We start from the raw sequence: 18,760 nt of genomic DNA, 5'->3' as shown, positions 1-18,760 counted from the left end.
ACACTGATGGTACCTGGATTTCAATCCCTGGGCAAGGAGCACATTAAAAGCTGGAATAGAGCCTGTCATGGCTGAGCATCTAAAGTGGAATAGATATTCACAAGGGCTAGCTTCACAGTAGAAGCTACAATAGGATGCTTAAAACACTTGGCATTTTTAGATACAAGCAGAGTTCTTTGTAATTTCAGTGGAAGAACAGTAAGTACACCATGACAATGCCCAAAATTGTAACAATGCTCCATCAAGTTAGGAATGTTCGCTCAAGAAACAGTGATCCCCAGGTTTGTACAAATTATGCATGATAGTTAAAAGAAACTTTGTCCGGTTTTTTTACATTCAACAATTACTTAGTGAATTATTATTATTATTATTATGGCTATTACTATTCCCCTTCTAGTGCATACTGCTTTAGGGAAGATTCTGTGTTTCCTTCTATGTCCAAGGACAAATGGCAGCAAACTTACTTAAGTATATCTGTAATTGAGAAATCGTTTGGAAAACTCAGAGACTCTAGAACTGTAGAGTCTGTAGAATTTTTCAGTAGAATGTACTAAGCTGGTTGGCTTCTCTGGTACATCTCGTCACTGGCTTTTGTGAAATGCTTCTAATAAAGCTACTACCATTACGTTCACAGATGCAAGTCTACTGCTTCGATGCGGACCGATTTTCAAGTTTTGAGGAAGCAGTTAAAGGAAAAGGAAGGTTAAGGGCTCTATCCATTTTATTTGAGGTAATTATTGGACATAGGTTTACAATTGATTTCTTCTTAAATTATAGCAACTACCAGTTATTATATTAATATAAATACTTTCACAAGCCGAAGAGACCACACCCATAATGATCACTGGCGGTCATTTCCATTAAGAGTTGCCCTCATCTGGTATGTTTTAAAAAGAGCTCATATTTATAACTGAATATGTTTCTTCCTGCTAGAGTGGACAGTTATAAGTACACAGACTTGCCTGTCTATCCATGACGTGCCTTAACTCATGAGTAGTAACTGTAAATCATGGCATTTCCCATTTTTCTTTTCATAGTGTAAAATGTAAAGTTACCTGATTTTTATTTATTTTGTTTTTAACCTTGCTGTTGAAAAAAAAAGTACTTGGGACATACTGTTCTTTATACTAATTTGTGATGTATTATTACGCACTTAGTCAGTTGTTGGTTCCTGTTTTCATAGTGCCATTCTTCCCTGACAGATTGGAGTTGAAGAAAATTTGGATTACAAAGCCATTATTGATGGGACTGAAAGTGTTAGTCGTTTTGGTAAGCCGTTAAGATTATGAGATAAACACCTATGAGTATCTGCACCGTAACCAGATCACTTGGGAGACATGGGGAGGATGGTGTCTTTAAAGACGAATGTTATCTCACTTCCCACACTTGACCGCTCTGTATATTTCTCACGAAGTAAAGAACCATTTATAAGAGAATTTTGTGCCATAACAACTATGAAAACTTGGGCATGGTGGAACATGCCTTTAATCTCAGCATTTGGGAAGCTTGGCAGGTAGATCTCTGTGAACCCAATGCAGTCTTCATCCATGTGTCAAGTTCTGGGGCAGCCAGCCAGGGTTACACGGAGAGGTCCTGTCTCAAATGAATAAATTCTTAATAGATTAATTAAAAGTTTAATTTATAGGCTATCAATGTAAAAGGGAGTCTGCTATTCTCCAAATTCATTCTTTAAAAATAACCCTATTGTAGTAGCTTTTAAAACATTCATCTAATCTGAGTCGGCATTGTACATCACCTTAAAGACTGTATGAGACCAATTAATTTTACAAATACTAAATTATGAAGTGAAAAGAGAATTGTACTCAAGTGGACACCTATGCCTTGGTGGTTTTCTTGGCAAATGAGTATGTCAAAGAGGTAAGATATTTACAAGAGGAAGGATGCTAACACTAAACGGGATGGAATTCCTTTATATTATTCTGCCTGGTGGGTAACTAGGTGGATCTTGTCATCTGTCACAGCAGATGCTATTGACAACAGTGGTGACAAGCTAGAAACCCGTGATTGCTATTTTACTTTTAGTAACAACCCACACAAACAATATTCATCCACCCCTGGTCATCAATAAAGTGAAAATCATTACTCTCTAGAAAGCCACCAAATCAAAAACGAGAAACAAGACTCAGGTAGACCTTTTTTCTTGAAGGCAAAAGTCCAACCTGCGATTGATTGATCTTTGTCACTTACATGTAAGGATCAGAATTGACTGACATTTTCAGAAGTCAGGAACATGGGGACTCCTGCAGCAGAGAAGCCTGCTCCACCCCTCCTCCTGTCATCAAAAGTGAGGTCCAGCTGACGGCCCGCTCAGTCCACCTAGAAAGCAAAACGCAATATTGAATACCATGAGCCACACTTAATTCTCTCTCAATAAGTCAGAAAGTGGATTGTAGCCAACTGAAGGAAGGAAACCAGATGGGTTTCAACACTTTCTTCAAGGGTAGAAAAGCTAAACCTAAATTATTTTCATGTTTTACATCAGCTCACATGGGACAAGAGAAATCAAATTACTAACTCTAACTTGTGAAGTTCTAGAACCTTCTCTATGTTCTTTTGAAGACTAGACCATCCCCTAGAGTACAGTAAACTATGGAATTCTAATCTTGGGCTGCTAAGCTATTATTATAGAGAATCTTAGATATTGAAAGCAGTTCTTACCATTAGACAAAGAGACTCTAGGAGAATGCTCAGACTTCCAAACTCTGATCCATGTTCTCCATGTAGAGTCATAAACTACAAACATCATTCAGAATGGAAAATCTCCTTACTATGTCATGGGCTGGTTTCTCATCTCCTACATTTCTCTCTAAAAGAGAAACCTCATTTCTTGTTGAGAACCTGTTCTTTCTGATCCTCCTCTCACCGTAGCTATTCTGTTCTTGACATTGTTGCACTTGTACATAGAGGAATCGGTGGGGACTTTGCAGTGATGCAAAGATAAAATATTAATGTTTTTTCAAGCAGAACACACCAAAAAGTATTAGTGAAATCTTTCCAACTGCAAAGAAGAGAAACTTCCAGGGAATGTTATCAGTGATTCTTGAATGGAAGGTCTCATCAGAACAACTTATGCTGCTGCTTACTCAACTGCAAACTAGGCCCAGGGATCTGTATACCAAAGAATCATTACAAGAGGTTCTGAGGTGGCTCCTTAAGTGCCGTTGTTATAAGTAATAGTTGGTTTTAAATTCTCAGGAGCTTTCCCTTAGTGCTTGGCTGTACTATGGTTCTCGGTTACCTGTCTCTCTCCCTCATCTCTTTTTTTTCCTCTCTTTGGAAGAGATCCCATGGAAGGATCTAGCAAGTTGGTTGACCATCTGTGTTTGAGGGATTGGGGTTGAGATGAAGGCTGGAGGACTAGTGAAGTGCTGTTGGCCCAAGTATAAGGCCCTCATGGACTTACTCAGATGAAATTCATGATTCCTTTTCCAAGTCACAAAATGTCACCATAGTCCAGTTTCCCAGTAGATGGTGGCATGATTGAAAAGAAGAACCATAACTGAAAATTCTATGTGATATCTAGAACATAGTTTTGGGACAAACATGCAAATATCAGCTTTAACAAACACGGTGAAGTTCTAGCCCTTCAGCCAGAAAATATGCTTGTTACTGAGCATCGTACAATGACCATCACAGAATGCCTATGACAGAGTGAGCATAACAAACTAACCAGCACTCATTGGTTATCATACAGTGAACATCACACAGTTAGTGATGATATAGTAGCCAGGAAAAGGGCCATCATTCAATGGCAATCAGTTGGTGTTCATTATATAGGGCACATCAGGGTGCCCCCTCTTAGTAGTCGCCACAATGTGGCCAACAAAAGAAAAGGAAGAGTGGATTCTGGATTAATGAGAAAGAAATAAACATCCTCTTTCTTCTTTTTTCTTCTTAAACTTCTTTACCTTTAGTGTTTGTTCATGTTCCAAAGAAATTCTGTGTTCCACATCTCCACAGAGACCTCAAACCTTTGTCCTCTCTACCCTGACTTGAGATCTTCTGGCATTAATTCATCTCTCCCGGGTACCAGAACATCAATTTCTGCCTCTTTATTTAATTAGTATATACCAAAATCACATTTTCATAAGACACACGCATAAAAGAAATTTTATCTTTAGTAGATTATCTAATCACCAAACAATCAAGCCTTAAAATCAGGAATCAGAAACTGGTGAATACCCACAGAGTAACAGGAAAACTCTGATCAGTTCCTGAGAACTTGAATTGAGATCTGAACTCTGATAATCATCTTTTTCATTTCTGAGATTATAATTTAATCACAGTTCTCTCTTCCATTTTCTCCCTCCCCCAACCCTCCCGCATAATCCATAAAATCCATGGCCTATTTTCTCACTAATTTTGATTTCATGCATATATATCTGTGTGTGTGTGTGTGTGTGTGTGTGTGTGTGTGTATTCCTAAATATAACCTATTCGATACATATAATGCTACCTATATGTATGTTTTCAGACCTGACTACTTAGCACTGGACAACCAATTGATGTGCCCTTTCCTGGAGAAGACCACTTCTCTTGTTCATAGCTTCCCTCAGTTGTCTAAAGTTCTTTGTGTAGGACTAAGGTCACATGGGCTTTTCCCAGTCCCACTTCGACTCTGAACTTTGATAATCTCATCTTGACATTGGACATTTCATAGACATCATTAGTCCATTAAGCCAAACAAAATGTAAACTTTCTAGTGGACTAAAATAAGATTTTATTTGATCTTGGAGAAATGTAATTCAGTCAAATAGGTTTCTGTTTATAAGATTTAGCTTTTAGCTCAAGCATAATCAATAAGCTCTAATTTTAATTATTAATAATACGCATGAATAGTGTGATCAGGAAGTTGAAAATCTTGCAAACACTTCCTTTTTCCCTGGGTTTTGACTTTGGTTAATGCCTGCATCATCTGGGAAGAGATTTAAAAATGCATGTGGCCAGGATCCAGCCCTAGAAGTTTTATCTCCAGTGGCGGAGAGTGTGATGCTGGTGTGATTTTTCAAACTCCTTCGGTTATTCTAATAATGTGCCACCTCACATAAACTCAATTGGCTTCAGGAACTACCGTGTAATGAACTAAATCTCCTGGATAGAGCAGAAGAGGTGCATTGTACTGCAGAGTGAGAAAGATGAGCATTTAACTAACGAGTAAATCACTACCTCTGTGAGTAATGGCAGAGCAGAGAGAGCTGGATGCCCAAGGTAGTACTGTGGACAAGCACTGTTGGAAGACCCAAAATAGAATGCCTCCATAATTGTATAGGGATTTTCTAACCTGCATGCAAGTTCATGTACAAGAATATACATAATACAGATAAATGTAAGAATAGCTTGCACATAATTATAAATGTGTATATGCATAAAATATTCTCAGTACATTTTCCATTTTTGAGTTGACTGTGTTCACAATGACTCTTTTCTGAGGACTGGCCGCATGAAGACCAGGCTGACGTCAAACTCACTGTGCCACTTGGAATGGCCTTGGGCATCTTATCCTCTTGACTCTACATTTTATAGCAAAGATTACAAGTATACATGGCCACACTGGTTTTATTAGGTTCTTGGGATCAGATCTAGGACAGCATATGTTCTAGGTAAGCAGTCTAGCAAGTGGAGTATATCCTCACCCCTAAATCCTCACTCTTTAAATCTTGATAGTAGCATCCTTAAAGTTTGTATCATTTCTCCTTTCACAAGTAACTGAGAACAGAAGTTCCAAGCTGCCTGTATGAAGATAACTTCTAATGATTGCTTTTAGAAGGGAAGACACTTTTAAACCTATAGTCCACCTAGAATTGGACAGTATTTGTAATCTACAGCACAGTTACAGGTGAGAGTGTAGCATAGTGACAAAGTGCGAACTTGCATGCTTAAAGTCCTAAGTTCACTCCCTAGCACTCAGTGAATGAATGAATGATGAATGAACAAATGATAATGAATGAATGAATGAATGAATGAACAAATGATAATGAATGAATGAATGAATGAATGAATGAATGAGTGCTTGAAATTCATTTGTTTCTTCAAGGATAATTAATACAGTTCTGCTCATTGAAAATTCTATTAACTCTACTCTACCTATTACCATTTCAGCTATCAGTTAATCATGTATATACAGATCTTTATACTCCTTTATTCTTTTTTCTTTTTCTGCAAAATATGATACTCTTATGGTTTTCATGGTCACATATTGTCAGGAAGACTTCCAATCTGACAATGACATTTGTCTAGTTTTTTATTATTCAAGATTATCTGATTTATAGACTCTGTATTTTATTTAAACTTTACAACCAGTCTTCAAGTTCAGATAAATAGCATGGAGAATGGATCACGCCATTAGTCCTGGCACTGGTCTACATGGTGAGTTTCAGGACAGGCAGAGCTATATAGTGAGACAAACAAGTAGACATCATCAACAACAGAAACACACACTCAAAGGGTACACACAGACACACACACACACACACACACACACACACTCAAAGGGTACACACAAACATACACACACACATATGCACCCTACCATAATATTGAATTTTCAAAGCCAGGCCATGATCATTTCTACCTTTTTGAAGAGTTTTTTTTCCTCATTCTCTCTAGACTATCTTACAACATAGATTCTATTTGTATTTCAAATTTGTGGCTATTTTAAACCATGTTGATTCTGCCATTCATAGCTTCTGAGAAAGGGAATATCAGATTTCTTCATTGGAGTGACTCAGTATCAACCGCATTCACACTCAGGAGTAGCTGGCCAACACAAAATTCCAGTTTTGTTTTTTTGTTTGTTGTTTTGTTAGTGGTAGTTTGGTTTGGGTTTTGGTTTTTCTGTTTTGGTTTTTAAGAGAGGGAAAGGTCATGAAGTTGATTGTGGCGATAGGAGGGAGAAGAATCTGGAGGAGTTAGAGTAAGACAGGGATAGAATATGACCAAAATATATTGTATAGAAAATTTTAAAGAAAAAGAATAGAGAAAGGAAAAAATCATGTTGCAGAAAAACAATATTTTTGTTCAAAACTGGTGTAGAAATACAATTGGTATTTTTCTTGTATTGTGATTGTGCACAGTGACTTTGATTAAATTCATCTATTAAATTGAATAGCCTTTTAAATATGTTTAAATATGTTTCCCAATATACATGTTTAATTCAATTTTGAAGCATGCAAGTTTGGTATATGGTAAAAGTAACACTAAACTTGAAAAAGAAGACACTTCAAGCACATTAAATTGGTTCTATATTGTCAGTGAAGAAAATAAATGTTCTTCATCTGCAGATAAGCTTACTTAATTTCCTTGCCTTACAAATTCGTATCAGTGCAATTTTGTTTGTGCCCTTAATTCTTTCTTTTTTATTCTTTAAAGCATTTCTTAAAAGACGGCTGTTTATTCAGAACACAACACATACTTCTTTTCATAATAGTAATACTTTCATTATTTATTCTTTTTCACAATATATGAGATTGTCCTCTACTACTACTACGACTGAATTTTCCTTAATTGTCATTAATAGTGTTTTGTTGTGCTTCCCACATACCAAAGTGTTAAAAGAATGGAAATGTCCTAATATATGAGACGAGTCCAACAAAGAGCAGAGGAACATTCACTGGTATTGATTTTGAAATTACAAAGAATTCAGAGTCCAAGGAATGCTGGCTTGAACACACTTTGGCTTTCTTTATTTTCCCAATTTCCCCGACAATAATCACTTAATTACTTTTCCAAGAGTTTTCCCAGTCTCCCGCTTCCTTTAAAAATATTTTTCAGAGTGATTACATAGTTCATTTTGCAATTGCTGTGGGAGTGGTAGCCATTTTGAGGATATTTATTTAGAAAGCCCTAAATAAAACCCTAAAAAAATAGTTTTTAATTGAAATAGAATTACATCTTTTTCCCTTCTCCTTCCTTTATCTCCCCCAGGCCATCTCATGTTCCCCTCCACTCTCAAGTTGATAGCCTCTTTTTCTTATTTTTTAATTATTACTGTTACCCACATTTACCTCTATATGTATATATGTATGTGTATGTATGTGTATGTATGCAAAAATGCATATAAATACAACCTGATGAGTGTGCTTTGTTGCTTGTGTGTATATGCCTTTGAGGGCTCACCACTCTTCATTGGCCAACTAATGAGGGAGCTAAAGCCAGGGTAAGGTTATTGTTCCCATCCCCTAGCACTCATGGCTGCCTGTGGTTCTTTGTCTGGGGATAAGAGTCCATGAAATTGTCCTCCTTTCATGTTAACATGATCATTGATATTATCGTCATTATAGTCTTTTTCCTACAGCCATTTCTAGGAGAGACTATTTCCCAACCAACATCCTCGTATTCTGGATCTTAAAATCTCTCTGCCTCCTCTTCTGTGATGTTCCCTGAACTGCAGATGCACAGCCATGCTCTGTCTGCAAATTGTGATCATGGCAATTCCCATTAAATCCTAACAGCTTTTCTCAACACCCCAGCCCCAAGTTAAAGAGCATCCCCTTAAGTAACCCACACAGGCCTCCAACTCCTGACCCTCCCTCAGCTCCGCAGTTGCTGGGATGAAGTCATGGGGCCGTTCAATCAGCACCCTTAATTGATCCCTTTTCATCGTGTTTAATATCAAACAAAAGTGATGATCTGAGACACCCTTGTCTCATTCTTGATTTCTGGGGGAAGCTTTCAGGAAGTTGCCCTTAAACCAATGCTCACTCTTGGCTTTCAAAACTAATCTATAACAGCAGTATAGGTCTTTGTTTTTCATTCTGTAAACTAGAATGAATTTTTTTTTCAAAAGATGTAGCTGATTTCTATTGAGGCAATCATATATTTCTTTGTCTTTTTATATGAAATGATCTTTTTTCAGCATCATGTTGGAAAACGAGCTATCTAACAATCTACAAAGATATATTTAAGACAATATGTAGAATGTGGTTTCCTTTGAGCACGCTCTCCCCCCTCCATATATATATATATATATATATATATATATATATATATATATATATATATATATATATATATATTAATTGTAACAGATTTAATAACTAAGTTCCAGCATTGGGATTCCAGCTGAGCTGTGTCTCATTACTTCACAGGAAAGCAGGCTGCCTTAGATCCGTTCATCTTGCAGAACCTCCTGCCAAACTCCACTGACAAGTACTACATTTACAACGGATCACTGACATCCCCTCCCTGCACAGACACCGTCGAATGGATTGTTTTTAAGGATACAGTTAGCATCTCTGAAAGCCAGGTACTCTCAGAGGTTCACGTAATGAAGTGATTGGAAGCCATTTGTGAAAGCGTTATTTTGTAGCTCTGCTGCCGTGTGTCGGTTTAGAGCATTTACCGAAGCTTTTGAAGCAGGCGCGTTAAATGATTTGGTCTTCTTTCCAGCTGGCTGTATTTTGTGAAGTTCTCACAATGCAACAGTCCGGGTATGTCATGTTGATGGATTACTTACAAAACAATTTCCGAGAACAACAGTACAAGTTTTCCAGGCAGGTGTTTTCCTCATACACTGGGAAGGAAGAGATTCATGAAGCAGGTATGGATTGAAATATCATTTTTTCACGTCCCTCACAGACTCGGCAGAGATGGTTATTCTGGTGCGGTGGAAAATGCACAAGACACACACAGCTTTAGAAAGGTTTAAATTAACTTTTCTAGCTGTAGGCGAGCAATTTAGCTGCCCCGAATCATGGTTCCCACATCTACAAATGAGAATTTGAAAAACTCCATTCTTCCTCTATGAATATTTTACGGGCGAGGGGAAAAAAAATAAGAGCTGCTAAATAGAAGCAAGTTTTCCTAATCCCACGACAGTAGGTAACGTAGCAACCTAGGCAATCCAAATTCCCTTTAAAGTATATGCTGGACTAAACGCTATAGAAAGAAGAGGAGTAAGAAACCAAGATGTTCAGACATTGGGGTTTCATGTCTGGTAGGGATGATCGAGGGTTTGAGCTGGAGACAGAAACAGTAACTGAATCTCAACCTGAGATTGTGGTACACACACCTGTGTTGCTAGTTCCAAGACAAAAATTAAGAACCTACTGTACTACTGAATTGCTGTTCATAGACAAAGATGTCCTTGGTGTCCTTCTTTGGGGGGAAATAACTTTATCTTTGTCATAACCAACTAATAGAAAAGGGGTGGGTGTTTGGGATCCTTGCGTGTGTTTTGTGCCTTTTCTGACTGACACAGAATCAGAAGCCCTTACTACCAGATGACACAACCAGAGGTATCCATAACTTCTAACTTTCTGTTTATATAAGACTGTAGCAATCCATGTAGAGATAGTTGAAGTTGCCTTCATTTTGGGGTATTAAGATTTCCCAAACGAGATTCTCTTCTCTGATTCTGCCCTGCTCTTAAATTTTTGTTATGAATGATATTAATTTAATAATCAAGTTCTTTTTTAATTACATGTTATCATTTATGTTTAAATTTAAGTGAATCATTAATGTTCATGCTTTTATTATTTTAATATTATATTTGGAATTGTTTGTTATCCAACAGAAGGCATGACAACATTGTCAAATAACTATATCTAGTGTGACAGTAGCATTCAAAATAAAATTTGATTCCAGGTAAAACTAATTTCTATAGCCATAACAAAGTCTTTAATGGTCTTTATAGTCGATAATAGGTAATTGATTAGAAAGATGGAAATGAACCTAAACCACCTCCCTTTCTAAACTACAGTAGACAGAATGACAAATTAAAAAATGTGATTTCTGGGCTGGAGAGATGGCTCAGTGGTTAAGAGCACTGACTCCTCTTCCAAAGGTCCTAAGTTCAATACCCAGCAACCACATGGTGGCTCACAAGCATCTGTAATGGGATCTGATGCCCTCTTCTGGTGTGTCTGAAGACAGCTACCGTGAACTCATAAAAGAATAAATACATTTAATATATATTATTTCTTTTACATTGTACTTTAAATCACATCTTATCAAAACTCTGGAAGGAACCTCAGGTCTTTAGGAATAAGATCATAATCTGTCACTTAACATAGGTCTTTGGTGCTCAGTGATACCAATGCTAACCCTTCATCAGCAAGCTCTCTTCTTTCCCACTGTACTCTTTGAGGTCCTCTGAAGCAGGGAAACCCATTCTCACAGGTCACACTGAAGAAGTTTTCTCTGTGCCCCAGGCCACTCCCTGCTGTCTACATCTTTGCTCACTCCTTGTTCTCTCAAAGTCACACAAGACATTCCTCCACTCAGAGACTGTCTCTTATCCCCACTATGTCTGAATTTGTCCAGGCACAGGACTACTCTCAGGTAACATCATAACCAGAAAGTTTAAGGTAAATAATGCTCATCTGGTCTCTGTTCATTATGCCCAAGTTTGTGCTTCTCAGTAACAACCCGACTATAGCAATTGCCTGTGCTCATGACTCTCCCATAGCCCTCTAAGCCCATGATGCAACTACGTATTTTATCTCTTTATGTGCATTTCTGAGCTAAGCCCAGTCGCTGAATATTCACTGCATGACTGAAGGAATCAATTTCCATATAGTAAAAGCATGATGATGCTTGAGAAGTGTACTCTGCACTGTCCAGTGTGCAACCCACATGTAGTTCTGAATTGCCACGGGGCAATATAGTTTACATAATTAAGTTAAAGGCTTAATTGAGTATCCACAGCAAGCAATAACAGCTACCTGCTATTGGGTAACACTCCCTTACCTTGAACCAAAGTCTGTTTATACTTAAGTGTATTATACTTAAGCCTCACATCACTCAGCTCAGGATGCTGGCCAACATTTTCATGGTTTACAGTTCGGGAAGCTGACACTGAGTGATTTGTCCCAGTTTACACAGCTAGAAAGAGGTGATGTCAGTATTTGACCTCAGGTGTCTCCGACTTTAAAGCCTGCCATAGCTCTTTCCACTTTGCCTAATATTTCGAAAGGAATATAATTTTGTAATAAAATCAATGACCTTAAAAAACAAGGTCAGATGGACACACTCACTGCAGTCTCCGTTCCCCTTGGTATCCTGAGTTACGATAAGTCAGTGAAGAGGTTACTGCGGAAGGCAGGCAGCTCGCACATGGAACACGGAGGCATCACTCTTACTCCTGGCAGCTGCTCCTGGATGCTGCCTCACTACCCCACAGCTCTGTTGCAGCGTTGTCCTGGCTGACAGAGTGATGCATATCACATACTTGTCATTTTGTTTGAAAATAATTATAATGGCATTACTAACTAGGAAAGGGTGCTATTGGAAATAGATCTATCCCTTTAAATTGGAGGGATCTTCTATTTCCCCGTCTTACTCAACGAGCCTTTCCTCCATCCTTGCAAAGGGACCTTTCTGCGAGCCATCCTGGTCTTTTTCCTGCAGTCAGGCCGTTTTTATTGCCTCGCTTCAGAACTTAGTCACATGCTTCACGTCCTTGGTAGATTTTCACCTGTCACGGCTCGCTGTCATGGAATAAAGGACAGCCACTGTCCTGTGGGTGCAGACTTCTTCTCCCTTGATAAGTGAGGAACAAAAGAGAGAATTAAAGAAAGGTTGAGGTTCACTTGTTCCTTAGCCTTTGGGGCTGCAAAGAGCACGTGCTACTGGCAACGGGCACAGCAGGGTTGAGAAGCCTTAGATTTCCAGACAAGGCAGAGCCAAGATCTTCTTTATTTAATATCCTTTGATTTTTTTTTTAATGCTCAAAGTCTTCAAAGGAGTGCATAACATACCGTCCACATTCACGATAAAAAGACAGTTTCAAAAAATTTTTAATTTTAAAAACAGTATCTGTGTCATAATAAAATTAAGAAGTCATTTTCTTGGTGACTGATAAAAAGATACAGCGAATCTATTCGGTCCCCTCACTTGAACTCTGTCGCTATTCAGTTGCAACAGTTATTATATTTGACAATAGTGTGTATTCAGCATATAAAGATAATTATAGACTAATCTCACAGATTCTCATTGTATAATGCTTTGCATTTGCTGAACTTATTTTAAAAGAGTGAGCTGCATGCTCTCCGCAGTTGAGAAGGGAGACTTGGGAATATTTAGAACTGGAGCATTTATTTATGAGCTGGATCTGTTCTCCTTCTATCACAGCAGTTTGCATTTCAGGAAGCATTCACTATTATTGCATTTGCTGAACATATACATCTTTATGATAGTTCTCTTAATTATGAATACACTAGCTGGGCTGGAGAGATGGTTCCATCGTTAAAAGCACTGACTGCTCTTCCACGGGTCCTGAGTTCAATTCCCAGCAACAACATGGTGGCTCGCAACCATCTGTAATGAGATCTGATGCCCTCTTCTGGTGTGTCTGAAGACAGCTCCAGTGTACTTAGATATATAATAAATAAATAAATCTTTTTTAAAAATTATTTTAAAAATGAATGGACCATCTCTCTGCTTTTTGAAGCTGAATTTGAGAACAATTTTAGGGTAGATTCAGGTTTTGATTTGTATCAAATTTATTCTGAAAAGAAGGCATTTCATGGGTGCTTTTGTTAAAGTAGAAAGTCTGAGTAAGCTCACAGAAGACACTAAAAATACTTCTTAATGTCATCATTCAAAATTGGCCACTGAAAGCTCAATGTGCTTTTAGTCTTTTCACTCCAATCAAAAACATTGCACCTCACAATGGTAAATATGTTACACAGAGATATTAAATGAACCTCTAAGAAGGCATTTAAACTGTCATATAGTATTCTATTCTTTAGTGAAAATTTGTAAAGAAGAATTTTTTCCTCAATCTTGGACATTCAGGGTTTTCACTTTATTTTTACTTTTGACCTTTATAACTATCTAACATTGTCATTTTGGCTGCAGCAGAAGTAAAAAGAATGGTAGAAATTGTCAGAACCTTGCTCTCAATACATCCATCACAGATACGTGTCTTTTCAGCATACATACCAAATCATGGCACAAAGCATGTGACTCCCTGTTTCCAGGTTCACTCTGAGGCGAAAGCCCAGACCATACTCATTTTCACACTGACAGCAGCCTCTCAGTATTCATGTCATCAGAACGTCAATGCTCTGCGTTTCTGCTCTGATGTGAGGCTACCATTTTTAGACAGGCACTTCATTTGGGCATCATAAAGTAGACATTGTAGATTCTAAGAATCCTAGAATGTAGTTGAACCATCTGATTGGAAAGGCTTTAGTAGACGCTGTCTTCTAAATAATAAGTCCTGTAGATAACAGTTTAAACATGAACAGAGTAGGAGAGGTTCACGTTTATTCCCATCCTCTCGAGTACTATATGCTTTCTTGCTCCTAGCACACTAGCAAGACTCTCCCATTGAAGAGCAGAGCATTCAGAACACACAATCTGAACTTCAAAGACCAGAGAGCATTGACTTCCAAACTCAGCACCAGTAACTTGATGACATAAAAATCATGAAGTTGTTGATATTATAAACCACCATGTCTTCACCCATAAAATAAGAGAGACTACAGCTGGTCCCTTCAGAGGGCTGCTGTAAGACTCAAAGTGAGCTAAAATCTGCAAGGTACTACCACACCTTAGATGAGTGAGCTACACACTCGGTGACTGATATCGTTGTCATGTGTTGCATGCATGAAGAAACAAGAAATCACGGTGAAGAAATAGAGCTCTGCAAAATTTGCATGGCGAGCATTTCAAATAATTGTGGATTGTACTCCAAGTGTTCCCTAGCACCATAATAAGTGTAATGTAAAAAATTTAAAAGCAGTAGAATATAGTGTGCTTTTCAAGACAGAGAGCATGTTGGGAGTATCTCTGTAGAATAATGTATCCAAAGAATGTAGCATAAGGCAATGAACTACAAGATATTTTCTACCAATTCCTGGGAAATGTCATTATGAATTATACATTAGCAACCCTGCTTTCTGGGAAGTCAGTAGCTGTAAATAGTGGGTTTTAGCATCACACCTAGATAGGACTAGCTCCAATTATAGTCAGGAAAGAAAAAAAAATCATTTACTTCTCAGACGATCATGCAGTACAAATTAAACTGCTGATAAAGTTGTTCTCAATCCCTGGAGAAGAGCGTGAAGTATATCTACATGCACAGTCAGCAAATGATGGGTCTGCCCTAGGCACACCCGCCTGAACTTCCTTACCTTTCTACATTTTTAGCTGTAATTCATGCAACTCAGAATATGCTCCCTCCCTCCTGGCAAACTCCACGTGTTTCGGGACACACCCTAGAACAAGGAAGGCCAGAGAAAACTCAAACTTAGCTGTGCCCTCTTGGTAAACAGAGATTTGTCACAACCAAAAAGGTCACTGGTATTTCTCCTCCACGTCTTTTCTGCCATCTTTTCTTTCCCTGCCTTTTCCCTTTGCCTTCAAGATACTCAGAACTTTGATTGACAATTTTGTAGTTCTTTCTTAATGGAGTACAAGTTCTTCCATACAAATAACAACTAATTAACTGCCGACCTTTATGCAAGCTAAACATGACACTCTATGAACTTAAGTGGATATAGGTGGCTTTTGATGAATCCCATGTGGCCCAAGTAACAGTTGTTTATGTGGTTCTGGTTTGTTGAGCATTTCTCTATGAGTGAAGTCTAAAATTTAGAAACTAAAGACACATGAAGCTTTCTGAACGCCAGTCTTAGAAATCTATGACAGGGAGGAGCTTCCAACAGGCAGGAACAACAGCTGCACCTACATGCCAGTAGCAACCAGAACCAACCTGGGTGGAAGATTGGGTCTGATTTTAATCCAGAACAGATATGGGTCTCTGATAAAGTTGATATGGTAAGAAGCCCCTTCACTTCTGAATGGCACTTAAGTACTTTCTAGAACTCTGTATGTTCTTCATGAACCAGGTTCCCTGTTTCAGCCACTGTTGCTTAGCGAATGGATAGCTATGATCCAGACTGAGTGTAACTTGTGGAAATGAACGGCAGCATTTGCTTCCAGTACAGTTGATGAGACCCATGCATGGAAATTATAATTCTCTTACTGTTTAAATTTGTGTTAGCATTTTTAATATCTAAATACATACTGATCTAAAAAGGAATTCTAGACTTTCAGCCCAAATAATTGGCTGAGTAGAGTTTATTTATTTCTATTAAAATAATTATCCAAATTTCTGGAGAAATTATTCAGTGATTACAAGAACCCATTGCTAAGAGTGCCTAATAGGCTTGCAGAGGCCCTGGTTTCAGTTCCCAGTCCAGTGAAGGTCTGCTCATAGCCACCTACAATTCTAGCTGTAGAGCGTCCTCACTCTTTTCTAGACTGTACCATTGCCTTCAAGGAATGTGTACAACTCCACACAGAGACACATACGCTACATATTCATGTAATTTAAAATAAAAATAATATATTAGCTAAAGGCTTATATTACTAAATTATTGGTTATCAATTAATAAAAGGGATATTTTAAAAAATAATGTTCTTATTTAATAAAGCTCAAGATGTATTTGATTCACAACACATAGAGGTGAGTTAGTAAGCCAAGGGGAAATCTTCCTTGGAAGGGAAGCATTTTTATTTTTAAAAAGGCTTATGGAAGCCTAGTAGTATAGTAGCCTCTTAAAATACATACCTATTTAAAAGGAGGTTAAATTGAGTAACCATATTATGAGGGGGTGACAATAACTCCAACTGGACATTGTATGCTACCAATTAACCAAGAATTAAGAATGAATTCCATCGTTTTGAGTGGCTCACTAGCAGGGTCTGATAGGATTTCTAAACTTTATGGGTCATAGCCATTGCTATTGATTACACGCCAGACTTTAACAGTAAGATCCTATTGCTGAAGATGCCGTGTGCTTATGTCATGGAATATAGAGGAATCTAGCTGGTACTCGACTGAAAGCTTCAGCCCTCTGGCACGCATTCATATTGCTTGAAGGTACCAAAGGAGAAAAGTAATCATCATTCTCACCCAGCTCTGAATCCTGAGAGTTACAATAATGACGTAACTGCAAGATAGGCCCACTGGTACAATAGTGGCACAAACGTTACAGGTGTAATCAACCACCTTTTACAAACTGGATTTAAGGCCCACTCCACAAGATGGGACTCATCCATACCCTACACTGTCAACAAGACCAGGAACCTATAGCTAGATAGGCCCTGGCCCCTGAGGAAAAGTCTATTTATACTATTCTGCTAAATAAATATAGCAATAGTACAACTCCTAAGACACATCGTCATATGCATAGACCAGTGAATGACTCAACCTGCATTGGACGTTTTCTTTGTAGTGCATGACAATTAACATAGAAATCTACAAGTGGCCGACTTGTAGAGCACAAGAGACTTTGGGATGCCTAGCTTTCAATAGGATGGCTCTGCCACACTGTTCACTTGAGGCTCAAAGATCTATGCAGAGGAGGAAGAGGAAAGATTCTGAGAGTCAGGGCCATAAGGAAACAGAGTCTTTCAGCCCCAGAAGAGCAGGTGCACTTAAGAACCCACAGAGACTGTGTCAGTGCACACAAGACCTGCACAAACTTGAGCCAGACAAAATCCCAGTCTAAAGGAGTGCAAATGAGCATGAATCCCACTTCTAGCCAAGTATCTATTGCCAACAGAAAACTGCTAGGAAAAATAATGTCGGTTTTCTTAATGAGTGACACTGTGCACTGTACTACTTCTAAGACAGGTCCCAGGCTCAGGCGTAATCAGTCAACAGAAACAGGCCTTCACAATTCTAAGAGAGAGAAAACATGACATGGAGTGGTTAAGAAGGTGATGATCTGCAAATAGTTGAGAAAGAAGAATGAAAAAATAAAAGAGAAATAGATAAGCCCAATATAATTAGTTGAAATAATTAATATAGCCATATTACTCATAAGTAAGATAGCTAGGAAATGAAAACCTGACATCAAAGAAATATGACTTCCTTTGAAAATTCTCATTTCATATTGACCCAGATGGTTAATATCTGAAGCATCCCTTTTTGTCACCAGTAAGATCAGACAGAAATGGACAAGCCAGAGAAGCTAGATAAGAATGCTGTGAGTGTACCAAAGACTATACATGGACTGACCCATGGCTCCAGCTGCATATATAGCAGAGGATGGCCTTGTTGGGCACCAATGGAAGAAGCCCTTGGTCCTGCCAAGGCTGGACACCCCCAGTGTAGGGGAATGTCAGGGGGCAGGAAGGGGGGTGGTTGGGGAGGGGAGGAGGATGGGATAGGGGGCTTGTGTCCAGGAAACCTGGAAAGGGAATAACATTTGAAATGTAAATAAAACTATCCAATTAAAAAATAAGCTTAACAAGAAAAAAAATGTCGTGGGTGTATCCCAAGTAACACTTTCCTACTTTTCTAAGACCTTTCTGTTTAGTGTGCCTCATTAAATTAACTGAATTTTAAAGAGCACGTCTTACAGAATGTCTGTCACTTTACTGTATCCATTTGCTCCAGAAAGAGGGACTTATTTTAGAGGAGAAGATCTGTGAATTACATTGCCAGGAATCCTCCTCATACCTTCCACAGGTGCACTCCCTCTACCAGGAAGAAGGAGATGATCTCAGTTTTCCATTGATAGCTTAAGTGCTGCCTTTATTTAGAGATTGGTTGATGGTTTTCTGCCATCTGGTGGAAAATCACAGAACAGTCACGGATAGCATTATATCACATAGTCTAAACATAACTAAGGTAATATATTTTTGGTCTGAGTTCACATTTTTTCACAATGAAAGAATATTTTATTTATTCTTTTTAACGTTTTTATTAAGTATTTTATTTATTTACGTTTCAAAGGTTGTCCCCCTTCCTGGCTCCCCCTTCATGAGCCTCACACCC

General features: G+C 38.3%; 1 protein-coding gene across 1 annotated transcript in view; it reads left to right on the top strand.

The window, feature by feature from the left end:
• Ptprz1 (protein tyrosine phosphatase receptor type Z1) overlaps positions 1 to 18,760 on the top strand; it is a 181,425-nt gene that overhangs the window by 91,917 nt on the left and 70,748 nt on the right. Inside the window, exons 5-8 of the mRNA XM_032906900.1 lie at positions 635 to 730; positions 1,203 to 1,269; positions 9,108 to 9,265; positions 9,409 to 9,559. Coding sequence (XP_032762791.1) covers positions 635 to 730; positions 1,203 to 1,269; positions 9,108 to 9,265; positions 9,409 to 9,559 — 472 coding nt within the window. The remainder of the gene's footprint in view (positions 1 to 634; positions 731 to 1,202; positions 1,270 to 9,107; positions 9,266 to 9,408; positions 9,560 to 18,760) is intronic.

The sequence above is a fragment of the Rattus rattus genome, chromosome 6 (genome assembly GCF_011064425.1).
Source record: "Rattus rattus isolate New Zealand chromosome 6, Rrattus_CSIRO_v1, whole genome shotgun sequence".
In the NCBI taxonomy this organism is placed as follows: Eukaryota; Metazoa; Chordata; class Mammalia; order Rodentia; family Muridae; genus Rattus; species Rattus rattus.
The sequence above is the reverse complement of the archived record's forward strand: the minus strand, read 5'-3'. Positions and strand labels throughout refer to the sequence as shown.